Source organism: Mirounga angustirostris, unplaced genomic scaffold, assembly GCF_029215605.1.
Source record: "Mirounga angustirostris isolate CCGP_5_RB_7025 unplaced genomic scaffold, mMirAng1.0.hap1 SCAF_10, whole genome shotgun sequence".
Taxonomy (NCBI): Eukaryota; Metazoa; Chordata; class Mammalia; order Carnivora; family Phocidae; genus Mirounga; species Mirounga angustirostris.
The window spans coordinates 126,504,405-126,520,686 of record NW_026991718.1 but is presented as its reverse complement, the minus strand read 5'-3'; the positions used below and the strand labels follow the sequence as shown (position 1 = coordinate 126,520,686).

At 49.7% G+C, this 16,282-nt stretch overlaps 2 protein-coding genes across 13 annotated transcripts in view; one reads left to right on the top strand and one right to left on the bottom strand.

The window, feature by feature from the left end:
• STAU1 (staufen double-stranded RNA binding protein 1) overlaps positions 1 to 7,021 on the top strand; it is a 91,339-nt gene extending 84,318 nt beyond the window's left edge. For all 11 annotated transcript variants that reach the window (XM_054510154.2, XM_045885935.3, XM_045885934.3 and 8 more), the window contains 6 exons: positions 1,513 to 1,659; positions 2,897 to 2,972; positions 3,169 to 3,488; positions 4,040 to 4,162; positions 4,881 to 4,966; positions 5,541 to 7,021. In XM_054510154.2, the coding sequence (XP_054366129.1) occupies positions 1,513 to 1,659; positions 2,897 to 2,972; positions 3,169 to 3,488; positions 4,040 to 4,162; positions 4,881 to 4,966; positions 5,541 to 5,556 (768 nt within the window). In that variant the 3' untranslated portion in view covers positions 5,557 to 7,021. The remainder of the gene's footprint in view (positions 1 to 1,512; positions 1,660 to 2,896; positions 2,973 to 3,168; positions 3,489 to 4,039; positions 4,163 to 4,880; positions 4,967 to 5,540) is intronic.
• A 7,232-nt stretch (positions 7,022 to 14,253) lies between these two features.
• Positions 14,254 to 16,282, bottom strand: part of CSE1L (chromosome segregation 1 like) — a 45,704-nt gene continuing 43,675 nt past the window's right edge. For both annotated transcript variants that reach the window (XM_045885918.3, XM_045885919.3), the window contains one exon: positions 14,254 to 16,171. In XM_045885918.3, coding sequence (XP_045741874.1) covers positions 16,082 to 16,171 — 90 coding nt within the window. In that variant the 3' untranslated portion in view covers positions 14,254 to 16,081. The remainder of the gene's footprint in view (positions 16,172 to 16,282) is intronic.

The following is a 16,282-nucleotide window of genomic DNA, read 5'->3' as shown; positions in this document are numbered from 1 at the left end:
GTTCTTTTCAGAAGGTAAATTTTCCAAGTTCTATCAAAGGATCTGTTCCTGTTCCTCCCAATCTGTAGAATCTGGAGTCTAGGGTTGGTCCTCCTTAGATTGGGATTGCACTTTGGATTAGTGCAGAGTGTTTTCTTGTATTTGTGAAACGGTTACTCATATGGGCGGTCTACTTTGTGATTTGAATTTAATGGTGTTTTCTGGTGAAAAACCCAGTACTTTGCTCTCGTGTAGCAGTTCGCTCATGACTTGGGAAGTGTTCTCGGCGTGCTCTCCCTCCCCAGTCAGAAGGCGAGTAAAGTCACGGTCCTTCCAGGCGGCAAGGAAGATGGCAGCATACCAAGAGGATCAGTAATTTGGCCAAAATCAAAGCTGGTAGATGGCAAGGCCAGGATTCAACCCCAGAGCCCTCTTCACAGGCCAGGGAAGGTTTCCTTGACTCTCAGTTCTGGGACATGGGGCTTTTTGGTCTGGTCTGTGATCAGGACCAGCTCGGAAGGGGTTGTAAGCCGTGGTTACTTGCTGGAACCTGTGAACACTCAGCTCTCCTGGGGGGCGGGCTGGTGGGAAGGGGGGTGTTTATAGATGTGTTACGCATGTATAAACTACATGTCTGTGTAGTACAGATGTCCCAGAGAGGATGAGCTCCTGTCCGCTGACTCAGCAGCACGTGCGATGCGCACGCGAGGACACGATTTAAGGCATCAAATTACAAGCAACATGGTCTTAGTAGTGCGAACGTCCGACGGCGGGGAGCGGGGCCCACTGGGCCAGGGCGCAGTTGACAAATAATACAGAAAACACGTAATACTCTCTACTTTCCGTGTTCTCTGTCACGTAAGGGCCGTGACAGTGTTAGATGGTGTTAGAAAAGCAGGCCGCCCGTGCTGTTGATAGAGGAGCATAGTTCTAGCATGAGAATCGGTTGACGTTTTTGTTCACATACAGAAGATGAAAGTAAAGACACGTTGGAACTTCATTTGTGAACAGTGAGTGACTTTGTTGAACCAGATCATTTTCAACGACTGGGTGGATGTTCCCGTTTTTTGTGCAGTTATAGGGCCCTGGCTGCAGACTCGACAGGCTTGTAAGCGTAGTTTGCGTGCCTGCCTCCGTCATTAACCTTTCCTCCATCTCATAAGTCTAGAGGAGACGACAGAACCACCGGAGGCGGGGTGCTGCGTAGTGCCTGCAGGGTTCCGTGGGGGGAACGCTCTGCCCGCGGCCGTGCAGGCGGTCCCGGGCTGGGCTCCACACACGTGCCCCGGGTCGCAGACCCTCAGCAGCACAGATGAGTGTCAGAGGGAGTCACGTCAGGAAGTGCGTTTTTAGAACTCCTTACGTTAAAGGGCCCGTAAGCTTCTGTGATCTCACATTGACCGGCGGCCGCCACGGGCGCCCCTGGGAGGCTTGTGGTCGCTGTTGGGTTCTTTTGCCCACACGCCACTGCCTCGCCAGTCTTACTCTGAAGGTGTAAGCACTGCTCTGAGTCCTGACTTCATCCTCATGCAGGTGAAGGTGGGAAACCATACCGCAGAAGGAACAGGCACCAACAAGAAGGTGGCCAAACGCAACGCAGCTGAGAACATGTTGGAGATCCTTGGTTTCAAAGTCCCACAGGCTCAGCCCACCAAACCAGCCCTCAAATCAGAGGAGAAGGTGACTGCTCGGGGCTCTGTGTCCTTGCTCTCTAATGGCAAGATGACCTCCTCGCCTCATCCTAGGGGACTCTGGCAACCTCCAGGGCCAGGCTTCAGGGCAAGGCTTCATCCTCCTGGCAGGAAAACAGCCCTGCTGAGCGGCGTCCTATCCGTTTGGAGCATTATAATGTGGTCAGAAGGGGAGTTGCATGTCCATGGCTCCGAGCGTGGCTCTGGGTTAAGTCGTTCTTGTTTCTGTATCTCTGTGGTCGGGGACACTTGGCTGGAGGGCAGCTCGCCCCTTTCCACTTGGAGGAGGATGGGCGACGGGGCAGCAGATGACCCTGTCTGCGGCTACCCTCGTGCTCGCGGTGGGGCCCGCGTGGAAGGCCCGCGGCCTCAGGCTTCTGCTAGTTGGGAAGCAGGCTTTGGGTTTTCTGGGACACCGACACACTGGGATTTATGGAAGGAAATTCGTAGTTTGGATTCGGGATTCTTTTTTTCTTTATGAATTGAACACTAGATACAAAATCTTCTGCCAAGATTGGTAAAGCAGTACCCTCAAGCGGGTTCTCGACCAAGCTTGTTTCCACTGAGAGGTCCCGGGACGGGACCCCTCCCTGTGCCAGCCGTGCCGGCAGCGGGCCGTGGCCTCGGCCGTGGCCGCGGACACTCCTCGGAGAATCGGCACAGAGCCTGGACACTTGGTTTTGGCGTTTTTCATTCCAAAATCTGATAGAAGATTTCCCTTCTCAGAAAGGAGCTATGACAAAAGTTTTCTCTCATAGCATTCCCCCTTTGTTATCTTTGGAAATGTCACCTTTTCTTTGAATTGGATATTAGTTCCAGAAAAGTCTTTGTTTAGCTTTCATCTAAAAGCTGCTTTTCCCCGCCTTGGGGAAAGCATCTAGCATCTCTGGCTCCCTCTGGTTAAATGTCCTCCTGTCGTCCTGTGAGTGCTGAGCAGAGCTGAGCCCCCGGCTCAGGAGGATTCTTAGCCTCCTCTGGTAGAGGACAGGCCATGGGGGCGGGAGTGGCTCGGGGGCAGGCGCGGTTTGGGGGGAACGCAGGAGGCTGCTGGGCCATTCGGCGTGGGGGTAGGGCTTCTCTGCTGATTACCTCTTCATATTTCAAAAGGTTACAAACCACAGATGAACGCTGGTTGGAGCTGGTATAGTTTCAGAGAGTAAGAACTAATCTTGCGACAGTTTGATTTCCACTCATGGCGTTTTTTTTTTTTTTTTTTCTTTTTTAAGACACCAATAAAAAAACCAGGGGATGGAAGAAAAGTAACCTTTTTTGAACCTGGCTCTGGGGATGAAAATGGGACTAGTAAGTGTGATGTTAATACTGTCTTGATCTGAATGTGAGTCTGGGCTTGGCGTGGCCCCTGGAACGACGAGCAGTGTGGAGCTCTGCGGCCTCCCCGAGCTGTCGTGTGCGTCGAGGGCGGGCCGGCGGGGTGGCAAAGGTCTTTCCTAGCGGCGCACGTGGCCTCGTGTTGATCTGTCTGCGTGTCCCTCCCTAGGCAATAAAGAGGATGAGTTTAGGATGCCTTATCTTAGTCATCAGCAGCTGCCCGCGGGGATTCTTCCCATGGTGCCCGAGGTTGCCCAGGCCGTAGGAGTCAGTCAAGGACACCACACCAAAGATTTCACCAGGGCAGCTCCGAATCCGGCCAAGGCCACGGTAACTGCCATGATAGCCCGTGAGTTGTTGTATGGGGGCACCTCGCCCACAGCCGAGACCATTTTAAAGAATAACATCTCTTCAGGCCACGTACCCCATGGACCTCTTACAAGACCCTCTGAGCAGCTGGACTATCTTTCCAGAGTCCAGGGATTCCAGGTAACTGTTAGGGTGGAGCTGTGTGGTCTAGACCTCAGTGCACTCAACTTTTTTGGGTTTCTCTCAGAAAATGAGCCTTGCACCTCGTTTATTAAATCCAGGTCTTTATGTGGAGGAAGGGTGGAGGGCACGTGGTACCTGATGGTCCGGAGGCGGGTGGAGGGAGTTCGGGAAAGTATGGGACAAGCCTGTATGGTAACAGAATCACCTTGTCCTTTGCTAATAAATAAGCTTTTACAAAATCCAAGCTAACCGTAGTAACAAAGCTTGTCATCTTAGTGATAGTTCTAGCAAGAATGGATTCAGTGTGCTGGCCCTTTTCAGCCTAGCAGAAAAGGACATGGCTTCTTTCAGACCAGGTGTTTGGTACCCCCCCTTTCTCCCCGACCAGGGTTTTTGGGTACCCCCAGCTGCAGCCGCCCCGGACAGTCTGCTCACTGAGCAGGAGTCGTGTCTGGTTGACAGCAGGAGAAAGATGTGTCTTCTCCATTTGCTGGGCTCCTTGCGTATTCGCTGCTGCCCTACTCGCCTCGGTTTTCTTTTCCCCTCAGGTTGAATACAAAGACTTCCCCAAAAACAACAAGAACGAGTTTGTATCTCTTATCAATTGCTCCTCTCAGCCACCTCTGATCAGCCATGGTATTGGAAAGGATGTGGAGTCCTGCCATGACATGGTACGTTCCCCAGGGCTCCTGGCCCCTGCCTATTGCTGGCCTTGGGCAGACAGGAGAAGGGTTCTCCCGGAGACTTGGGTACTTTTATAGACTTCGTATTTTTGAAGATTTCTTCCTCAGTTTATTGATTGTTCACTGTTTATCAGAATTCATCAGCCTTAGACTCTCCTTCCCGTCCCTGTGCTGGCCTGGGGGGTGGACTTGGGTCCTGGACCCCCTCCACGCGCTTGTGTCCATTCCTTTCCTCCCAGAACACAGACCACACGCCCAGGTTCGGGCAGCTGTAGAAAGCCCCTTATTTTGGTCTCCGTTCAGGTGCAACTACTGTTAACGAGAAGTACAAAACTGAGAAAAAGAACTGATTAATCTAGGTAAACTGTGGTATATCCGCCTGATGGAATATAATGCAAACATCAAATTAACGTATTCTAACAAGGGAACAGGACAGGTTTCTGTTCTAAAGCAAGATACAAAATGTGTAGTCTAGTTACCATAAAGTTAAAAATATTAAAAGAAAATTAGCAGAGGTTGTGATTCAATGAGGTAAACATGGATAATTTATTTTGTAATTTGTATTTCAAACCGAAAGTCCAAATATTAAGGGAATGTGAGGTTTAGTGGGACTCCCTGTTTTGTCCCTCGCCTACCTGTTCAAACAGCGTCTTGCTGTGGCCCCGGGTGGCGGTCATGCTCTGACTCTTCTTTTTGTCCCTGCCAGGCTGCACTGAACATCTTAAAGCTGCTCTCTGAGTTGGACCAACCGAGTACAGAGATGCCAAGAACAGGAAATGGACCAATGTCTGTGTGAGTGAGCTGATTTACTCGGAAAGGCAGTTCTGTTCCTCATTTGCATTAAATTCAAACCGCCTGCTCAACTCAATAGTAAGACATCCCCTCTATCACTTTCTGTCCCTTTCCCTGGAAGGTTTCCAGGTTGTGAGCAGAGCTCGACTTTCTTAAAAAAAATGAGAATAGGTAATACATACACAGGGTTCAGACCCCACAGTGATCTCCAGAGATGCCGGGTGGTCAGTCTTGCCCCCCACGCAGCCCTCACCCACGTCACTCTCCCTGCCCCCACCCACAGATCACAATGGTTAGTAGTTTCTTACGTATCTTTCCTGTGTGTTTCTTTATGCAAATACAGTCCTGTCTTCCTTGCATTCTTCCTTTTCTCCCGGAGATCACACACTACACCCTCCTTCTCCTCACCTTTTTCACTTGATGGTGCATCCTGAGAAAACCGGAACCCAGTGGTCATAAGCGGTCCTGTGCTTTTGGGCTTCAGTGTCTGCCGATTTCTTCTCGTCTTCAACATGGGTTAAATTTTCTTACATTTCAAAACTGGCATCACTCTCCTTTCTTTTCTTCCTTGAAGGTGTGGGAGGTGCTGAACCTTTTCTGGCCACGAACCGTTGTGAAACCCCGACGCGTATACTGAAAATACTGAAACTGCTTTGAGAATTTGGAAGTCCTGATACCTCCAGTGGGCCGAGCGACGTGCTGGGTAAAGAACCAGAGGCGGCAGTGGTGACGAAGATGGGAACACAAGGAGGCGGCCGTGGCTGCGCTCGCGGGTGCTGTTCTGTCCCCACATACAGGCAGCTGCTGTGGCCCCGGACCCCTCGGTGCTTGTGTTGGGGCTGTGTGAAGGAAACCGGGAACAGAGCACGACCCTTTCTCAGTGGCTCACTCAAGCCCTTGGGACACACCCTGGACACCCACGCCGGGGAGCGGGGCCGTACACCAGCCCCAGGGCCGAAAGCACCAGAGAAAATCACATGCTTCCTCCTCAGCGCCAGCTAACCATTCTCGCGTGCTCCGGCCCCCGCCTCCGTGGCGCCCACTCTCTCCTCACCACTGCTTTCTCTCCCGAAAGAGATTACATATTCTTAGTTTTATTATTTTCTTTTGACTGAAATGACACTATATACATTTTCATCTGAGAGTTTCTCAATTGTATCTAGTTACATAGCACAGTTTAGAAACTTGTCTGAGACTGACTTCAGTAATCTAATCAGCAAAGATCATATCCATGTGTATGTGGTTATACGTCTTGACTTTACTGGACTAACCCAGGACCATTTCGGTGACGCAAACTGTGTGGCCTCCGGTTTAGCTGAAACGGTCCTGGGCTTCTCAGAGTCCTTGATGAAGTCTCCCACGGTTGTATAAACTGGACAGTTTAGGAATTTTAAACTTCAATGATCATTTGGTTCTTTTTCTATTTTACTTTTGTTAATGCAACAGGACTTAAACAAATGAACTTGGATCTTTGTTTTAAAGATTATTAAAAAAAAATTGTGTGTACATACACCTGGCTCTTGAAGACACGTAGCTTTCACTACACTACAGGATATGGTCTCCACGTAGTACACACAGACCCGCAGGGGGATTTCCTTGAGTGCTTTGTACTGTTGATTACATCTCCATGTAGGGCTGAAAAGAATGACCCGTGTTTATCTCTGAAACCGTGTTGCTTTTGATGTTGTGTTACTGGGCACAGAAGCGTGTGCAGTTTAAGGTCCTGCATATGGTCCCGATGAAAAGCACCGTAGCCTTGCGAGTTAAGTACCGCTTCGATCCATTGTTTACGCTGGAATTTTTTCTCCCCATGGAATGTAAGTAAAACTTAGTGTTTGTCACCAATAAATGGTAATACTAAATTTTTTTTTGTTAATTTATTCTCAAATGCCACTACTGCTAGGTTGGTCCCCTCCCAACCGGCCTCCTACCCTTTTTTTTAAGAAAGAAAAAAAAAAACTCTTTGTAATGCTTGTGACTTCTGTTCGGGCAAAATTCTGAAGATCTGAAATAACTTTATATCAAACCATTGATCAATAAACAGATACTAATGAATTTTTGGTCCTTCTGAGCAGTAACTAAAGAAGTGAGGGAAGAGGTGAGTGAGGGTGTGGAAGTACGGCGTGTGGGCACCCAAGCGAGGGGAGGTGCCTCTCCTCTGGACCGGACACTGTCACCCAAAGAATGAGCCCGAAGAGGAGAGAGACTTCTAACACCTCGAGTCTCCTCACTTCCAGCGGGCGCTCTCACACTCGGAGTCGTCAAGGTGAGGCACTGCGTCCAGGCCTGGCTGAGGAGTGGGCTGGTGGCTTTGTGGCTTGTATTCTTGGAAGACGGTTCACATTCATGAACCGGCCTGTGGGTTGGACTGTCAGAATGACAAAGTGGCCAGAAGGTTATGGAAAAGTGCTCAGCAACAGAAGGGCGTTCATCAACATTGCAGGGAGAAAAGCAGTGAAAGGAAAAACACTTTCCCTTCCCCAGTCCTGGAGTCAGCCATTTATTCTGGTTCCCTTTAGTGACGAGAGCATCTAAAAACCAGGGTGTTGGGGGGGCAGGCGCCTGGCTGGGCTCAGTCCATAGAGCATGTGACACTCGATCTGGGAGCTGTGAGTTTGAGCCTCACGCCAGGCATAAAAGATTAAAGAGAAAAGCCAAAGAGACAAAAAGAAACCACCAAGGTCTGGGCATTCAGAGCACCCACTGCTATTTTTCTAGGCCTTCTGAGCAGCTGGCGTGTAAACAGATGTGTAGGCGTGCGTGTGTGCGTGTCCATGTGTACACACATTCGTCTGGTCAGTGTGTGTATCTGGAAGCCCTGTGTTTATACTGCTACCAGCACCCTGGGGTTCTGCACAGCCCTCCTCTGTTTGCAGTACCTTCCCCAATACTGAGATTGTAGGCAATCTCCCGGCCTCGCCAGCCGCCTCCTCCCCACTTGCCACCTGCCACTTCTGCCCGGCGTTCTCACGGGCCTCCGGGAGGCGAGCTGCCTCTGCCCAGCACGCTGCCCCCTGCCTTCCCAAGCGTGCCCGCCGGCGACCTCCACGCTGCAAAAGGGCGATGGGAGAGGTGGGTGCCGTGTTTGAAGTACATCACAACTTCTAGTTGGCTGTTCGGCTCTGAATGCCAGAACTCCAGAGAGGGCACGTTTCCCCTTGATCTCAAGGAGGGTGTATGGATTTCCAGGTTTCTTGGAAAGGCTGGTTTTCAAGGGCGATGCATCTTTGGCTCTTTTGGAAAGAGGTCCTTGAATGTTCAGAGACTGTAAACTCTCACACCAGTCTGGCCTCTGGGAAGGCCTGCTGCCGTCCCCTGCTGCAAGGGTTCCCTGCAGTACGCCGTGCCCCCTGCCTCGCGCCCCCCCCCGTCCCCCCCCCCGCCTAGGTCTCAACAGGCTTGAACAGAGCTGCCTGGGAAGGGAATCTGCACCGCGTTTCATGCTGGTATGCTCGCTCAGTTACAAGAACCTTAGAGCCAAGACAAGGTGCTCCACCCTGGGGACAATTCATGCGGTCCTGGGTTCTGCAGTGCAGGCAGAAAAGGAGACAGGAAGGCGCCCGAGGCAGGTCTGAAATAACCAAAGGGGCTTTGGGTCAGCCACGAGAAGACTGTGGGTCTTAGGATTTGTGGAGTGTCGATCCTCAGAGGGGAGAGGCTCTTGTGGTCCTTGGGACAGGCAGGCCTGGGTCTCTCACCCACAGTGCGTGTGCGGACATTTTGTCTTGACTTTGTAAAATGCCTCTTACCAAAGGGAGATTTTAAGGAGTAAAGATTTCCCCAGAGCTGGTGGTTTTGTTGGTTTTGAAAGGCCTTCTTGAGCCATAGGAATGTAACCTACAGTTCTTAGAAAAAAGTGTCCCTTCGGACACTGGGTTTCCTTCCCCCGCTCACTGGGCTGACGTGCGTAGCTTTGCAGGGTGAATGCCTAGTGACAGCCGCCTTGGCCTGGATCCCAAGTCCCCTTAGAGGGGGAGCCGGCTACTGGTGCGGCCTGTGGAAAGGGCACGTGTCTTCCGGAGAAGCAGCGTGCCGCCGCCTGCTGTAGAGGGCGCTGCTGTGAGCTCGGGACAACAGGACCCTGGGATGCAAACGCCAGGACAGGGATGCACAGCTTTTGTTTGCTTGCATGTAGTTTAACATTGGAAACTTCCATCACTACCATCTCTGGCTTAAGGATGTCTGTGTGCCCATGAAAGACAAATTTACTTGAAATTTCCAAATCCATAAATGGATTTTTTAAGCACTTGAACATTGCTGGATTGGCAGGAAGTTAGCCGGTTTTCCTCAATAGGTTTTTAAAAGAAATGTGGGTTCTTCTGAGAGGCGATGGCTAACTCAGCTGGGGGCAAGGGGGTTTCGATTCATGAAAGCAGCACAACTGTTTTCTTGGAACTTCTTGTCCCTCTATATACTTGCAGTGCTGTGTTTAATGGATACAGAGGGTGTATATATGGAATATGTGAAACTGTAAATGTGAAAGCACCTGATTCTAATTAGACTTCTTTGTAATTTAAATGGCATCCATATTTTATTAGCAAAATTATCTACAATTTAGGAGATTTGTACTACTTTGCTTAATAGCCCAAGTTTACTTTTTTTTTTTTTTTTTTAAGATTTATTTTAGAGTGAGCACATGTGCATCCATGTAGGGGCAGAGGGAGAATCTTCAAGCAGACTCCCTGCTGAGCGTAGAGCTTGATCTCATGACCTGAGCTGAAGTCGAGTCGGCCACTTAACTGGGCCACCCAAGTGTGCCCCACCCCCCGTTTAATTTTTAAAAAATATTTCCTTTGGGGCTGGCTGGCTCAGTTGGTGTGGCTTGTGGCTGTTGATCTTGGGGTTGAGCTCAAGCCCCCAGGTTGGGTGTAGAGATTACTTAAAAATCTTTCAAATAAAAAATTATCTCCTTCATAGTGTTCCCAAAGGTATTCATTAAAACCTTTGGGTTTTTTTTAAAGATTTTATTTATTTGACAGAGAGAGACACAGTGAGAGAGGGAACAGAGCAGGGGGAGTGGGAGAGGGAGAAGCAGGCTTCCCGCCGAGCAGGGAGTCCGACGTGGGACTCGATCCCAGGACCCTGGAATCATGACCTGAGCCGAAGGGAGACGCTTAACGACTGAGCCCCCCGGGCGCCCCACCACACATGCAGCTTCTCCCGATCAGATGTGCAGCGCATGTGCATGGTGCCGTCACAAAGCTGAGCAGGGCCCAGGAGCAGGCAGGACCAGCTAGGCCAGAACGTGCCGCACAGAAGCCCGTGGGCTCCGCTGAGCCTCAGCTCATCACGGATGTCCCCACTTAGGCTGTGGCAGGAGCAGCAGTGAGTCTCCCTCTGACCTCTGACATTGCTGAGCGTGGACAGATTAGTGAGCAGGTGGTCCCGTTCTGGAATGAGGACCTATGCAAATCCTGTCATTATTCAGACTGTGTTCTTCTGTGGTATCTGCCTTTTTTTTTTTTTTTTTTGAAAGATTTTATTTATTAGAGCACAAGAGGGGGGAGCGGGAGAGGGAGAAGCAGACTCCCTGCCGAGCAGGGAGCCCGACGCGGGACTTGATCCCGGACTCCAGGATCATGACCTGAGCCGAAGGCAGTCGCTTAACCAACTGAGCCCCCCAGGCGCCCGTGGTATCTGCCTTTTTAATCACGTATTTCCTCTGGCTGCCAAAAAGGCCTCCCTAAGAAACGGCCAGAGATTTTCTAGGGCTTGGAAGCTCCTTGGGCCTTTGTTGTTCTGTGCCAATATCCACTGGAGATTTGTGGCCACAGTGTCCTGTAAGCTGAGCCTGTGCTCCCCGGTTTGGGAGGTCATGCCTGAAACTTCTCTGGGCCCTAATAGGACCCTCCTGTCTGGTGGCTCCTTGGACTCAAGGTCAAGAGCAGTGTAAACGTGGTTGGAGGGTGATAAGGAAACCAGAGCGGTGCAGACCTCCCCTACCCTAGGGGAGGGGGACACGCCGGTTTTTGGCGGAGTTTGGCGAGTTAGGGTCTAGAGGGTTTGTTGGCAACAGTCTGTTCCCTGAAAGCCCCAACCCTTTCTGAGATGGTGTGCCAACCTTTGTCATTGCTCGCCTCGGCCAGGTAACGCCTGCCTGAGGGAGCAGTATGGTAGAGGGTAGACACCCATGTGGACGAGGCTTCTGTGCTGTGAAGAGATCACCTCCTGAAGGACGGAGGGGCTGTGATGTAGGTGGACGAATGTTTACACTTGGCAGAGGAGCCGGTTGGGGGCCTCCTCAGAGGGCAAGGCGGTGCGCCCAACTAGACGGCCGTGGGAGCTCGTAACAAGCGCAGCTACCAGCCAGGGCATCAGTCCTGACCTGTCACCGCTTTGCTGAGACCTCAAATGATTTCACCTCTCTGTGCCTCAGTTTATCTGTAAATTAGAAACTCCCTTCTCTCTCACCGCCAAGACAATGCGTGTCAGTAGCTCCTCGGGGCACCTGGTGTTGGAAGCGCTTCGTACCTACCTCCTGGTGTTCTTACTGCCGGACACGGAAGCAGGCTGCTCCTGGTCCGCCCTCTGGGCCCACCACTCAGGGCTGATGGAGAGGACTCTGCCCGATTCCATGCCGGAGGTGTCCAGTCCTAATCTTGCTTGTTCTGTCCTGTCTAGCTCTCACGTCTTCCCACTGGGATGCAGGCCCCAGGCCACCGCAAGTCTCCCAAGAGAATCTGTAGTGACAGATTCCACGAGAACAAGAATTTGTGTCTATGCTGGAACTGTAGGGAGTGGCTGAGTTTTGGAAGAGGGCCACTGAGGCCCGTGGCCCCTAGTGGGCCCTGACTTTGTCCCCCTTTGTGCGAAACCAGAGCTGTCAATTGCGCATCCATTAGTTCTGAGGCCACGAAGCTCGAGAGCACTGCTCCCCAGCAGGGCGCACAGCTTTACCAGGTCCGTGTGTCTCTTCGATCGATTCACTTTTACCTCACTTTATCCTAGTCCCTGCCCACCGACTTAAGCACTGAGCATCCTCTCGCGTGGTGGAGGGCTGTTAAAAGGTTGCTGGTCCCATTCCAGAGCTTGTGGTGTAGTAGGTATGGGACTCAACGCGTATTTCTCATAGTTCTAATTTCCTAGGTGATGCCGTGGTAATTTGAGAACCACTGTGCTTCGCAGTCAGCATTGCTAGTGGGGTTTTTCTAATACAGAACACAGAGCTCTAAATGATAGCCGTTCCTCTTGATGGCATCCCAAATGCTGTGGATCATGGTGAGAGATGCTGCCTTTGAATTAAACAGAGGGCACGTCCGGCCCTGCTGCTGCAGACACACGTCTCCCCTGGAGACTGCTGTCCGTGTTCAGAGCCAGTCTGGCCTTGGGACTGAAGGGAGTTTCGCGCGGAGGGTCAGAGCCAAGGGTGAGGTGTTCCCGTGCCTGGGGGTTTGGAACGCACCACCTGTGGCGGTCGGCTCGAGTCTGTCGCCCCCACCTGCCGCTCCTCGGGAGGGTCTTGCAGCCTCTGACCAGGATGCTCAGCGGGCACCAGAGTAGCAACTTCCTCCCTCCTTCTAGCCTGAAATCTGTAGTCCTGACCGAGGCGGCTCTCCCTCCACTTGGGATCTCACCAGTGGGGCTGCCGGCCTTCCTGAGACACAGCCTGCTCTGTGAGGGGCAGGACCTGGTGGATGCTGGGCTCCACCTCCCTTTGCCCTGTGGACTCGCCTGGGAGACAGATCAGGAGGTGTTCTCAGCTGATGTTTGCTGCAGAAACCCAGCTACCTGGGAGCAGTCATCACATCCCCTCTAGACTCAGAAGGGGTGACCCTAACTTCTCGTGAGGAGATGGACCTTTTTCCGGTGCAAGATAAATATGCTGCTTTTCTCCTAATGTTTCCCGCTTCCCCATTAAATGGTCTCCTTTTTGCAAAACTGACCTGCCTATTGTGGCTCTTTCTTCACGTGGACAGTGCTTCCCTGTTGCCACATTTTTCTCTCACATTGTCTAATCGAGAAGGGAGAAAACCCAGAAATAGGTAAATGACTTCATTAGTTTATGACTGCCTTCTCCAGCCACATGTGAGCATTTCAGAAACAGCCTTTACCACCTATCACGCAGCAACCCCCCTGGGCCCGTGTGTCCCTGTAGCTGTAACCGGAGCCGCTTAGGTCTTTTGGAGAATCCACTAGAAATGACCTCAAGTTATTTTCAACGGGTCCATGAAGCTCCTTTGCCCTACAAAAGAGCAGCCCCTCAGCATACCCCAGGATGGCCCAGGGGCAAGTCTTGCAGTCACACATCCGAGCCAAACAGTACTCAAGTACGGATTCTCACTTTCCCCCCTTTAAAAGACACCTACAGATAAAGCCCAGCGGATAAGGGACTACTGCACAGGACGGAGCGCCCTCTCCTGTGACATCGGAGTTACCTTATCACAGATACTGAGGAGCCAAGAAACCGTGGCCAAAGTTGAAGAGAACCACCGAGGAAGATCTAAGAAGTGCGACCTAGTTTTTTACTTCTCATAGCAGGGAGGGTGATCTGCCAGTTGAGGAGACGAAGAACTAAAGGCCCCAGGAGCTGAAAACCGGAAGGCCATCGCTCCGTTACCACACGTGGGTAAAGTTGAATTAAACCCAGACTGGCTACGGCACTCGTGTGGGGAGGGCCGGGCTACAGCAACTGGCACGAAGCTTTCCTCGGGACAAGTGCTCAGTAATCCCACCGTCAGGAAAGAGAGGGACTCCTGTATAAAGAATGTTCACTTCAAGAGTTTATCATTTCCAACAGTGGTTATAATTATTGTTAAATGTTTAAAAAGCATATCAAATCATAAATGATCTCAACTCTGTTTAGGGGGAAAAGCCAAAATATTTGAAGGTAGGTTTCTGTGTTTACCAAGTTTCCAACAAAGAAAATACATTTATATCAGAAATGTTACTTTTAAAAATCAAGCTGTTACAAGGGGAGATGTGCTCAAACAGAATCTGTGGAAGCAGCAGGAGGCTCTCATGAGGAACTTCGCAGGTTAGATACCTTTCTCCCCTGTGTCTAAAACTACCCCCTGGGCTGGGACTCTTCTGAAAAGTCTTCCCCTTCCCACCCCCCCAGAACTACACCACCACTGCTAAGATAGGGCGGCATTCTGCCCTGTTCAGTAACAAACCCTTCCTCCAAGGCAACCCCCCACCCTGCGCTTGCCCCCAAGCCCATCCTAAACAATCAAATAGCTGCTTTTACTTATTAGTACTTAACTCTGCATATGCTCTCTGCTTAAAGTATGTCTTTTTTACATCTTACAACCATCCTGAAGGTGATTTTTCTCATTTTTCAGAAGACATCAAAGTGGAGAGGCTGAGTCATTTGCTCAAGGTCATACATGTCACACGCAGAGTAATTCAAACCCAGGTTGGCCCAATCTCAAAGTATGAATCCAACTCTTTACATCCACAAAGAATTGGCATCACCACACTGAGAAAGTCACTAAGACCTGTCAGAAACTCACTACATACCAGCTGTTAAAATCTTTAAAAGCTAGGTAAACTGTCTAAGATGATGGAATGAGAAACCTCCATTTAAAGCATTTTTAAACATTAGCAGAATTAATGACTTGTGCCAGAGTAAAGGATAGGAAAGGTACCAGTCTTTCTGTTCAGAAACTATTTTAAAAGGCACATTTACAAAGACAAACCATCTTCTGGTGGTTTTGAGGAGGAAAAAATTCACAACGTGCTCAGTCCTCCGAGGCTAAGATGCTGAAGCAAGGGTTCTCTGCAACAGAATGTGCTGTGTTATTTACTTAACTGTTCACCAAGAGCTCTACCCGATCGTTGCCAAACAGGTGCTCTCGGAGCTTATGTAAGAAGCAGCAAACAAAAATCATCACCACCGACTGTTTTCCACTACAGATTTTTTACCTGTATTAAATTATACTTCAAAAGTAGATCCCAATAATATCTCAATATCTTGCCAGTGACCACTTAAATAGTGATATATGATTTAATGCTTCCATTACTATGTCAAGACAAAAAAAAAATGATTGATACAACACTTAGACTGATTAAGCTGGAGGGTTTCTCACGCAACGCTACAAAAACAGCATGTGAAGAAAAAACATTCAAGTCAGGTGCCTGAAGTTTAAAAGAGATCACTGATGTGTGCAGAATGAGATTTCAATTTAATCTGCACTGAACGGACAATTCCAGCAGAAGTAAACTATGCCTCTCAATTGAGCTAGTCTGATTACTCCCCAAAAACCCAACTGTTCCAGAACCTGCCCAGGCAGCCTTGTTTGCTAGTGTATACCCACTCTCATGGCTCATCCTAGACCTCAGGCTGTACTTTGAAAAGTTCCAAGTAACCACCAATCTGCAGATAAGACAGACACTCTCAAAAAGGGCAAACGTCTATGCAGTCTAACCTACGCAACAGCCTCGTGAAGCCAGCTAGGGCATCTCTTCCCCGATCCACAGAGGGAACCATCTGCCCAGAGTTCATGCTGCCATCTAGAAATGGGTCCAAAAAAGTTCTAATAGATAAGCCCCAAACCTTTATTAATGTTCCCTTTTCCCTGGTAAGGAAAGACTGAGTTTGAATTTCAGTTATTTAAAGAAACTCATTATAATAGTATTAGCACCAAAAACCTGTCTTTAAGATGTTCTTAGATACATATTTGAGGGCTTTAAAAAAAAAACTTCTTAGATTTAAAACTATGAAATGTGCATTTCTTGGCAAGTTACACCAGTGATTCTTTACTTACTCACATTTCCAATAAAAGCTTACGGAAACAGACAAAAATACAAAGGAGAGAAACACAAATTGCAATGCCTCAAAACAAAACAATTTAGTAACAGAAAAAAGTCTCCACGCTCAGTGTCCATCAGAATTTTAAAGTTATCCCAACAGTGCAAATGCTCAACTCATGATCATATACTGAACTAATACCTGTCCCTGGAAGCTGCAAACTGGAAAGTCACCCACTTCTATTTATGATCACACAAACCACCTAATTTGCTCAAGATTCAGCTTAAAGCAACATTTAATATTCTTTACAAGATGGAATTTGTGACAAGTTCAAAAGGAAAACTTGCTTTAATGCAGCTGTGCTCAGACGTCTATGTGATTTCCTCAGAAACCATCCTTGGCTTAGCCAATCTGGAAAACGCAGGTCAAAGCAGTGTCACACTGGCCGCCTGAAGGTAGCCCTGGAGATACTGGAGCGCTTCCGCATTAAGGCTGGTGCTCACCATCGAGGGAACCTACAAGAGATGGGAAACATGCTGGTTCCTGGAGATCCTACTAAACCAACACAAGCCCCATCTTCTCCAGAACTGCTGTGTCTTGGGAAGGGCAGTCCATCACCAGTGACT